This window comes from Myxocyprinus asiaticus, chromosome 35 (assembly GCF_019703515.2).
Source record: "Myxocyprinus asiaticus isolate MX2 ecotype Aquarium Trade chromosome 35, UBuf_Myxa_2, whole genome shotgun sequence".
Taxonomy (NCBI): Eukaryota; Metazoa; Chordata; class Actinopteri; order Cypriniformes; family Catostomidae; genus Myxocyprinus; species Myxocyprinus asiaticus.
In genome coordinates this window covers 12,983,148-12,994,969 of record NC_059378.1, presented here as the reverse complement: position 1 = coordinate 12,994,969, position 11,822 = coordinate 12,983,148, and the positions used below count along the sequence as shown (strand labels likewise).

The 11,822-nt window shown below is 36.2% G+C and overlaps 1 protein-coding gene across 3 annotated transcripts; it reads right to left on the bottom strand.

The window, feature by feature from the left end:
- Positions 1 to 3,487: 3,487 nt before the first annotated feature.
- On the bottom strand, positions 3,488 to 11,484 carry LOC127426007 (solute carrier family 2, facilitated glucose transporter member 9-like). Of its 3 annotated transcripts, none has more exons than XM_051672416.1 (5): positions 11,422 to 11,484; positions 4,793 to 4,890; positions 4,656 to 4,716; positions 4,446 to 4,573; positions 3,488 to 3,975 (listed from the first exon to the last, which is right to left on the bottom strand). In XM_051672416.1, the coding sequence occupies exons 2-5, from the start codon at positions 4,835 to 4,837 to the stop codon at positions 3,811 to 3,813; spliced, it is 399 nt and encodes a 132-aa protein (XP_051528376.1). In that variant the 5' UTR covers positions 4,838 to 4,890; positions 11,422 to 11,484; the 3' UTR covers positions 3,488 to 3,810. The 3 variants fall into 3 exon arrangements, with proteins under 3 accessions (XP_051528376.1, XP_051528377.1, XP_051528378.1); XM_051672417.1 differs by having other exon boundaries at positions 3,488 to 3,925; XM_051672418.1 differs by having other exon boundaries at positions 3,488 to 3,891.
- Between the last annotated feature and the right edge of the window lie 338 nt (positions 11,485 to 11,822).

Genomic DNA, 11,822 nt, shown 5'->3' with positions numbered 1-11,822 from the left:
AGCATCTTGTGTGCATCTTGGTCACTGTTTTTGCACCTCACTGTAAACCACCAAGTAATTGCGTCTTACTAAAACCTTCTTCATTAAGAATAGTATTTTGCTACTCCAGCTTTCTGCAATTCAGTGTTCTTAATGTTGCATATATAAATCATTTTGAAGTGGGAAAGTGCATAAGGGCATAGAGCATTAGTGTATTGTGAGTTCAGACTTGAAGTCATGAAGGACATTCATTTTGTGCATTGACCTTGCAATGTCAAAGTACATCTACTTGCACACTCACATTCATTCACAAGACTAATGACCGGTTTCAGTCATGCAATTGACAGGACGCCAACTGAACATTAATAACGAGCTACAGGAATGTTAATGAAGCAAATTATATTACGGTTGTCTGACCGTCTCCTAACAGTCCATTCCATTGTTCCATTTGCCTTTGTGGACTTGCAGTGATATGACTGGAGAACAAATTACCCCATGCTTCTCAGTGCCAAATGCTGTGTCAGTATGCAGGTCAGCTATTATTAGTCTGTTCAGCCCTTATTGCATTTTACGCTTGCAGAATAATCCACCACTTAAAAAGCCAAGGACATCTAGAATTAACTAAATCAATATGCGCACCAATCTGTTTTAAATATCCATTGTATAACTGAGAGGACTTCTGTTACATTATAGTTAACCTAAATTTATGGTGGTAATTAATAAGATGCATGTTCATGTGTTTTTATGAGATTCAACAGTGGCATTATGATTGAGCAATGACCACTAAGTGGTTTTCATATTAACTTTTGCACTAATAAATAGTCTTTGTTAGTAGTAGGACTTAAAGAACACACCACGATAGTTTTTTTTTTTTTTTTCTCAAAAAAGTTAATGTTGTACATCCATTTTATCCAAATACTGCTTAAGCAAACAAAAAAACATAAGCATATTCCCAGCCCAATGGACTACCCTAAGAACAGCACAGCTGAGATCTGCTGAAATATATAGTGGAGTGGCCTATATTTTAACCTATGCTCTCCAAAGAATGTGGAAACTAGAAGAACTGCATTTTCCCTTTCTATTAGTAATGGGAAGCTACATTTGTTACTGTATAAAAGTACAACAGTAGGTTTTCTAGTAATAGTTTAAGTAAAAATCAAAATATAGTTCAAAGATGTTGATGACAGGTAACAAATTCCTGAGAATCAATAAATGTTAAAAGGATAGTTCACCCCAAAATGAAAATGTCATAATCTTTTACTCGCTCTAATGCCATCCCAGATGTGCATGACTTTCTTTCTTCTGCTGAACACCAAAATTTGTTTTAGAAGAATATCTCAGCTCTTTAGGTCCATACAATGCAAGTAAAAGGGTTCCAAAATTTTGAAGCTCTAAAAGGACATAAAGGCAGCATAAAAGTAATCCATACAACTTCAGTGGTTTAATCCATATCTTCGTAAGTGATATATGTGTGGGTGAGAAAAGTCCTATTTTACTATCAATCTCCACTTTTACTTTCACTTTTAAATTCTTCTTCTTTTGTTTTTGGCGATTTGAATTCTTCATGCACATACTTAAATATTGATCTGTTTCTCACCCACACCTATCATATCGATTCTGAAGACATGGATTTAACAACTGGTGTCTTATGAATTACTTTTATGTGCATTTTGGAGCTTCAAAATTTTGGAACCCATTTACTTGCATTGTGAGGACCTACAGTGCTGAAATATTCTTATAAAAATCTTTAGAAGATTTTTTGTGTTTTGCAGAAGAAAGAAAGTCATACACATCTGGGAAGGCATGAGAGTGCATACATTATGAGAGAATTTTCATTTTTGGGTGAACTATCCCTTTAAATCAGTTTCACTCAAATACATTTAAACAAAAACATTTGTCAGGTACTTTAATGTTTGACGTAAAGAGGTATAAAAAAAAAAAAAACATACTAATAAAGAAAAATTATTTCCAGTGTAAGATTATCTTGTTATACGTATTTAATTACACATCTGCTCTCTTTGCAGCATGATCAGCTTTTCATTACAACCAGAGTGTGGTGTACTGCAGCACTAGAGTGAATAAACAGCTCCACCCTTTGGCCGATTGAAAATACTGTTCTATAATTTCAAAATTATAGATCGTTTTCAACTGTAAGTAGCTAGTAAGCATAGGACGTGCATTTTAAAATATCTAGTTTAATTTACCAATGAGAATATTTGACTGAGATCCAGCTCTTTTCCTGCTTGGTGTTGGACTCCACTGCTGTGTTGATGACTAAACGCAGCCGGTGCCAGCCAGACATCACTTCAGTCTATTACAATGGACTTCAGGGGATGAACTGATGCCAACTCCAACCATAAGACATGGGATACTTCATATGCCACTGCCTGAACCTTGGATTTAGGATAGACCTCACCGAAATGACCTGCTGGTTTAACTGCGATGCACCTCACTGATCTTAGCCTGCATCCAGGATGGACTTCTAAGATATAGTCATTAGTCTTACAGTTCTTACAAAATCTTTGTTTAAACACTGACCCTAACACTTAGTTTAATAATTTTAAACCATGACTTGCACTGCACATAAATAACTAATATTGGCATTATATTCATGCTGTTTAGCCAGAGGGGAACAGTGAGCCTGATTTCTCCCAAGGTTATTTTTCTCCATTAACCAACATCTTATGGAGTTTTGTGTTCCTTGCCACAGTCACCTTCGGCTTGCTCACTGGGGTTCTAAATACAATTATTATTTAATTATTTATTTTTATACACATTTTACAATCGTATTTAATCAAACTACACAATGATGACTAAGACATTATAGATACAGTTTCATTTTCTGTTAATGCATGATTTTCTGTAAAGCTGCTTTGAAACAATGTGTGTTGTGAAAAACGCTATACAAATAAAAATGACTTGCCTTGACTTTGGACATATGAACTTTTGTTCCAGCCTGTGCCTACATTGCTAACCAAAAATGGGTAATTCCCATTAGGGAATATGCTACGCACATAAAGTTGTTCCTCCATACACAGGGTGTGTAGGGAATGTCCATAATCACTGATATAGTCTGTAAAATTAATCCTACAGTTAATCCTGTGAAACAGCTGAGTGCTGATAAAGCATTTGGTTATTGCCATAACGATGTCAATCATTATCCATCTATTAAGTGCACACAGTACGTATTAAATTGCTAATGAGGCTGGGAAGCCCCATACTGCCTGTGAGGCATTGATAAGAAAGAAATTCCCTGAGCAGAACATTAAAGGAGTTCCACAGACCCAAAGACACTGCACAATAATGGGTAGGCTGATTCAGTAGGGGTTAACCCCATTTACTGGTAACTAACTATCTGTACCTTGATAAAAACGGAATGGGCAGAGCCATGCAGAGATTATAATAGTTGTTTGCTGAGCTAGAAAATAAGTAACTAAAAATTATTCAAGATACAAGCAAGAATTACGTCAGACGTTGCATAATTTATTCATATTATTATATTGACAGTAGTAAACAAACACTAAAATATATGAAGTCCAACCAGTCTCTTCTCATTTAATAATATAGGTTCAACGTAAATAAATATTTAAATGTCCATTTGATTATTTATTTGACTTATTACTATGTAATAAGCAGGATCATGTGCAGTTAGCTGGTAACACAGCATAAACCCCTTCAGGATGGTACAAGATCTCTCCTGTTGACTGTACATTATTCCTTACATAAAGGATTGGCTAATCAGCCTTTAACGTTTTTTAATTAAATATTTCCTTGTCAGTTTACATCCACCCACATTGATGTATCAAGGTATCCTGAACTTTCAGCTTTGTCTTAAGAATCTGACATCTTCTTTGGTGGATCCACATGCTCTGATGTTCTTAAGCTCTCTGGAAATCTCAAGGGGAGTTTTGCCTTTCGTTTTGGGAAGGATGAAGACAGAGCACAGCTATTAGACAAATGCAGGAGAACAGAAAAGCTCAGAGACTTCAGAGCAGCCTATTGAAAAAACAGAATGAGAAATGTGGCCTTTTGTTTCAATGAGGCCCTGAGTTCTGTAGTAGGCTGCAGAACAGCTTATTAGGAGCACCTTAATGGTGCACAGAAAGCCTGGTATTGAACATTGTTCAAAAAACAGATATTAATGCCACACATTAACAAATCATTCTCTATTTTCATTTTAAAGCTCTGGTCTTATCAGACAAGATGAAATGGAGAAAGAAACTCAGACATCACAATACAGTCCAAATCACAGGCTTTATATATGACTGCAAAAGCCCCATATATGTATTTTTTAGGCCTACACATTGCTTTATATTTAAAAGTACACATTTGAAACAGTTTAGTTCTCTAAACACAACCAATTCCATGTCTGAATACAATAGCAAAAAAAAAAAAAAAATGTTTTTTATTTTTTTATTTTATTTATTTATTTATTTATTTTTTGCTATTGGTATAAATGGACTTACTGTAAAGAAGTGTAAGATGAATCTAAGCATGACGAACCCTAACCAGCGCAGGATCCCAGTAAACACAAATGCAGCTGGACGATATGATTGGATGAAAATCTCATTTGTAAGAGATGGGGCTACTCCAGCTGTAAAACAAATTTGTGTAAGTTATTTGCACTGGCTAATTAGCATTTAATCACTTTTATGTGATGCATATTAACAGCTTACCTGGGCCTCCCCCATAGAAAATGAGGACAACTATGCTGTATGGAATCACAAAAATGTAGTCCTGAAAATGAAACGGAGATAAAATGATAAAGGTCTGTTCTGCAATTGCTTTTGGCTGTGAAGTGATGGAGACTCACCTTGAGGTGCAATGTGACAGTGATTGATGCCATGATGGCTGACATGCCCCAACACCTCTCCACAAAGTCCTTCTCCCGACACTATCAATGAACAGGCCCTAAACACACAAACAGAAATACGGTTTAAAAATAGAATGTGCATTTTTAGCTTTAGGAGAGAGAGAAGATTATTTGTGATGTTACTCTCTGTAATGCCATTTACAGCTCCATGACAAATTATCCCAACCTAATTTTGCATATGCATTTTTAAAAATATTCCGGGTTCAGTACAAGTTAAGCTTAATTGGCAGCATTTCTGGCATAATGTTGAATAACACACACTCAAATTTGACTCGTCCCTCCTTTTCTTTGAAAAAAACAAAAATCATGGTTACATTGAGGCAGTGAATGGGGCCAATATTTGGAGGGTTTAAAAGGCAGAAATGTAAAGCTTATAAATGTCATAAAAGTACTTACATTTATTCTTCTATTAAAACTTGTCTATTTGTGCTGTAAAGTCATTTAAATCAGCATTTTTACAGTCATTTTCTTGTTTTAGGGTTTACGGCGTTACATTGTCATGGCAACGAAGTTTTAAAATTGTATACAACTTTGCACAGAAAAGGTTAGTAAGTGATTTTATCACACTAAAATCATGTTAACATGCATATTGTTTACATCTTATGGCTATACTTTTCAAATAGTGAGTATTTTAACATCAACGGTTTGGCCCCATTCACTTTCATTGTAAGTTACGGGACCATGTAAAAGGAGGGACAAGTCAGAAATTGTGGTAATCAACAGTATATCACAAATGCTGTCAACCGCAAAATAAACCCAGACAAGATGATCAGGTCCCTGGCGCGAAAGGCATTGAAATTATGTATTTACTGAAGGTGAGAAGACAATCGCTGAACAGCTCAGTTCCACCTCTGGTTTGCGTCAGATTTCTGTTGGTGTTTTTTTGGTAAAATAATGACCGTCTGACTGCTCAATATCCAGCTTATAACAAGACTACTTGCCAAATAAAATACATAAATGAACACGAAACATTGAAAGGAGTTGAAATTATTTTATTAGTTTAATTGTATAGATCGCAGTGATCCAAGAGGTATGTAAGATGACTCGCAAGGCCTGGATGAACAGTCTGATATGTCTTAATCCCCGGATGTGCAATTGTTACCACTGATCTATATACTGTATATACATATCAGTGGTTGTCAATCAGAAAAATCAGACCGCTAGATGGCACCATTAACCAATCAGAAAAGAGTATTTTAGAGACACGTGTAATAAAGGAAAAAATAATAGCTCTTCCCTCCTACAACTTCTGGAATTTTCACAAGTTAGAACTTCTGATGCTCCTATGTCAAAAGTAACTGTAACATTGGGTGTCTAGGAGTGGAAGAGGAAGACAGGAGATGCAGGAGTGGATTAACTTTCAAATCCTTTAATAGTTATTGTTGGAGTAGAACAAACGCTGGAGCTGGGGGAAAAAAACACAAAATCTAAACATCAAAGCTTAACTCAAAGCAACACTTCAAGGACTGACCAAGGAGTAGGTAAAACTAGAGGATATTTATACAAAAGGAACTAATGAGGGAATGGAATACAGGTGAGGATTATAAGAAACAGATGGAAGTGATGAGGGCAGTGCACTATGGGAAATGAAGTCCAAGGGAAAACTTCAAAATAAGAGTCCTAGAAGAAGATGATGGAGACAGACTGTGACAGTGACATAACGGACCTTCTCGATACTCAATACCAGCCTTCAAAATGATGTTGAAAGAGAAGACACTGATCTGTGAATGAGAAGCAATAGGGTTAAAACATCACAAAATTATCACAGTGCATGTCTTGGATTAAAAACAAAACAACAACAAAAAAGCAATTTTTGGCATTACAATGACAGATTTGACAAGTATTTTTTCTAGAAATAAACTATAATATCGAGAAAAAAGTAAGGGCACATTTGCATTAGACAGTTCAATTCTAATGTATAGATGCTCAGCAAAAAGCCTAAAAAAGGTGATGTGTGTAATTATTTCATTGTAAAAATACTTCCTTCTATCACAGCTTCATGTGGATAGACAACTTTACACTCACTGAGCATTTTATAAGGAACACTATGGTCCTAATAATGTGTCAGATGTGTTCTGCTACTGTAGCCCATCGGCCTCAAGGTTCGAATTGTTGTACATTCTGCTCACTACAATTGTACAGAGTGGTCATCTGAGTTACTGTTGCCTTTCTGTCAGCTCCAACCAGTCTGGCCATTCTCCATTGACCTCTCTCATTAACAAGGTGTTTTGGTCAGCAGAACTGCCACTCACTGGATGTTTTTTATTTTATTTATTTTTTTCACACCATTCTGACTAAACTCTGTTGTGCATGAAAATCCCAGGAAATCAGCAGTTACAGAAATACTCAAACCAGCCCGTCTGGCACCAACAATCATGCCACGGTTGAAATCACTGAGATCACATTTTTTCCCCATTCTGATGGTTGATGTGAACATTACCTGAAGCTCCTGACCCATATCTGCATAATTGTATGCATTGCTCTGCTGCCACACGATTGGCTAATTAGATAATCGTATGAATAAGTAGGTGTGTTCCTAATAAAGTGCTCAGTGAGTGTAAGTAAGCCATTCAAAGATTAATTTTCTGAGATATGTAAACATAGATGCTCTGTGGGACTACCAAAACATTGCTCTGTTTTTTTGAGCATCCCAACCAGCCCAACATAGCAACATTGACTCAATCTGTTTGTCTGATCAATAGCTGACAGGAAGATTGTTTGAGAAACTTGTTTGAAACAGTTATTTCGCAGCGTTGTTTGACTACATCTAATTGCACAGAAATTACACCCTTCAACTTACTACAAATGTGTTTTATTTTAATCTGAATGCATAACTATACAGAAGCATAATTACATGGATTGATTGACATAGGCTAAATGTTTTACAGCAGAAACGCCACTGCAATGACTTCCTGCTCTGCTAACATCTCCTCTATCTCCAACTTATAATCACCTGGTCTCCATAACCACTGCAGGGCTGTCAAAAAAAAAATTCACAAAATATTTAAATCAGAATTCTACAATGACACAGAGAGGCCTAGGACTGCCTGGGATATATATTCCAACCTTTTTGTCTTAGGTATGTATACCCCTGGTTAGGAATCACTGGCCTGAGATGTCCAAGTTAGTTCCATAAAATTACACTAGTTAAATATAATGCACCTTTTTTGCACTGTTCAGTGTTCCTCTCTCTATTAGAATATATTGGGATCATCAGGGAAGAATGGCTAGGCTATCAACTGAACCACACAAAAAAATGTTGGGACGCACAGCAGAATGATAGTTTACCAATGGACACAAAAGTAGCGGATGTGAGTGTCACCATGCCTCCACCTAACCCTTCACGAGCAAAAGAAAATAGTTCAGCCAATAAAATGAACCTATTATATTTTGTTCTATTCATCTGGGTTAAAAGTGAACACATTACAGTTAACACATTACATGACATTTCATTGAATGTTGTCATGTAATCTATAAAACATTTACAGAAGATGTCTGTCATGGTTTTATGTGTTTTGTTCTTGTTTTCATGTCTTTTATATTAAAGTTTAGTTCCTGTTCCTGTTCAGATCATGTGGTTTCATGTCATGTGATTTCCTGTTTCCTCATGTGTTCCTGGTCATGAGATATCCTGTTGCCCTCCATGTTTATGTGTCTTGTTTTCATTGGTTCATAGTCTTGTTATCTTGTTTATAGTTCTGTCTGTTCATTGGTTGTCTTGTTACCCTTGTCCATGTATTTATACCCTCACGATTGCCATTGTACAGTGTCTGGTATTGTTTGTGTAACGTCGTGTTATTGTTTATGCCAAGTTCATAGTCTAGTCATGTTAAGTCAAGTTCATGTTTTGTTCAAGTCAAGTTTAGTCAAGTTCATGTTTTGTTTTTGTTCATGTTTGGAGTTATGGTTTTTTGGATATCACGTTTGTAAATAAAACTGCACTTGGGTTCATCACACATCATCGTCTTTGTCATTGCCAGTGACAGCGTTACAATGTCTGATGAAATACCTGATGCAAGTCCAAATAAGAAGCGTGACAGCAGGATCATTTCAAATTAGTTTGTAGGTTTGCTAATGTACATGATTACTGTGGCCACAACTCCTAACACACTGTTCCAGAGTATGGTTCGTTTTCTGAGAAAAAGAGCACAGAAATGCACATCCATATTTGTTACATAGGCCCATTTTCCCCAGAGGATATTACAAGGGTCATATAATAATGCTATTTTTTCATTCAAGACCAGACAGACACCATATATGGTGGAAAAGCAAGCAAAAAATTGAGAATTGAGAAAAGAGATGTATGGGAGATCTTCCCAGGTGACTGGTTACACATCTGACAGTCATAGAGCCAATAAGTCCTCCTAAAGCATATAGGACCACCATAGCAGATTAGATAAAGATGACTGTTTCATCTGCCAGAACTTCCTCATAGTGATATGTTCAGCTACTTTTAATAAAGCTCTAAATGTTTTGGCGACAAGCAGATGTACAGATTTTAGGACAAACCAGTGAATGATAAAAAAAACTCAATCCATGCAGGTCAGATTATTATAAATACAATATTTGATTGCCAATAAATTGAAAAATTTAGTTTAAAGTGTTGCTTTCTTAATGCAGTAAGTTGGCAAAGTATAAAAGACTGCACTGGAGATGGAGAACTGATCGCTGTGAGATGGAATCCATTCTGAAATGATCCACCCAACCCCAGCACACAGATAAAGACTAGAGCTCTCCCACAAACCTGAAATTATATCCACTGTGTTCACTGACTGTATTCACATTCAACACATCAGTGTTTTAGATATTTAAAATTACATTTAACAGGTACAGATTTTTTCCCCCACCTTAATGTTCAAAATTGCAGAAAACCTGATACACAATTTTGTGTTAAGGTTTAACTTTGGGTAAGAGACTAGGGTACAACGTGGCCAAAGGCCCCACACTTTCTAATCATTTACTTACCCTCATGCCATCCAAGATGTGCATGACTTTCTTTCTTCTGCAGAACACAAACAAAAATTTTTAGAAGAATATCTCAACTCTGTAGGTCGATACCAAGGAGCTCTAAAATACCGTCCATACAATAAAAGTGAATGGTGACCAGAACTCCAAAAGCTCCAAAAAGGAGATAAAGTCAGCATAAAAGTAAACCATAAGACTCCAGTGATTTAATCAATGTCTTCTGAAGCAGTCCATTTGGTTTAGAGTGAGAACAGACCAAAATATACACCTGTCAGTCACAACATTAAAACTACCTGCCTAATATTGTGTAGGTCCCCCTCGTGCCGCCAAAACACCGCCAACCTTAATATCAGAATAGCATTGTGAGATGATATTCTTCTCACCACAATTGTACAGAGCGGTTATCTGAGTTACCATAGACATTGTCAGTTCGAACCAGTCTGGCCATTCTCTGTTGACCTCTCTCATCAACAAGGCATTTCTGTCCACAGAACTGCCGCTCACTGGATGTTTTTTGTTTTTGGCACCATTCGGAGTAAATTCTAGAGACTGTTGTGTGTGAAAATCCCAGGAGATCAGCAGTTACAGAAATACTCAAACCAGCCCATCTGGCACCAACAATCATGCCAAGGTCCAAATCACTGAGATCACATTTTTTCCCCATTCTGATGGTTGATGTGAACATTAACTGAAGCTCCTGACCTGTATTTGCATGATTTTATGCACTGCATTGCTCAAGTTCATGTTCAAGTTCAAGTTTATTTATAAAGCACATTTACAAACAACAAATGTTGTAACCAAAGTGCTGTACAGAAAAAAAAAAAGTATTCGTGCTGCCACACAAATGGGTGATTAGATAATTGCATGGATGATTGTTGGTGCCAGACGGGCTGGTTTGAGTATTTCTGCAACTACTGATCTCCTGGTATTTTCACACACAACAGTCTCTAGAATTTACTCTGAATGGTTCCAAAAAAAAAAAAAACATCCAGTGAGCGGCAGTTCTGTGGACGGAAATGCCTTGTTGATGAGAGAGGTCAAAAGAGAATGGCCAGACTGGTTCGAACTGATAAAGTCTACAGTAATTCATATAAATGCTCTGTACAATTGTGGAGTCGTATGGATTAATTTTATGCTGACTTTATCACCTTTTTGTAGCTTTTGGAGTTCTGGTCACCATTCACTTACATTGTATGGACCTACAGAGCTGAGATATTCTTCTAAAAATCTTCGATTGTGTTCAGCAGAAGGAAGAAATTCATACACATCTGGGATGGCATGAGGGTGAGTAAATGATAAGAAAATGTTCCATTTTTGGGTGAACTATCTCTTTAATTTTTTCCCAAAACACTCAAAAGCAACAAAAACAACCACAGTACTTTCCTTAAACCTATTTGTCACTATGCACTGCAAAATGTTCCTGATCCATGAGATCATTGCGTGCAATGTTTAAAGTCGATTTTGATTTTTCAAGTGTGAGGTAAAAAAAAAAAAACAAAAAAAAAAAAAAAAATAAATTATATATATATAAAATGTTATATTCTACATACAGACAGCACATAGGGTTTCAAATGTCTGGTGTTCAAAAATATAAATGTTCCTACCAGTTCCTCCAGCACACTCTTTATGTTTATCTGCTTGTTGCATGTCCATGCAGAATCTGTTCTTCTCTCAAACAAATTCTGCTTGAACTCTGTTAGACATTTGAAGGATTTTGTGACACTGGAATGACTCGTCACATTTTGTCTTCCTCTCCCTCTCTCTCTCTCTCTCTCTCTCTCTCTCTTGCCTATAAGAAAGCTTTTTATTTTAAAAAGTGAATTATTTGTTAGCATGTTTTTTTGTTTTGTTTTGTTTATTTTTTATTTATTTTTTTTTGTACCATGATTGGCGCAACTGAATGTTGATTTTTTTTATGAGATTAGTAGGTGCAATAAATCAAATAACCAAATGGGGGCAGCAGTATTTTTTTTACACGATTTTGACTTCGTAAACTCTCTTTTCC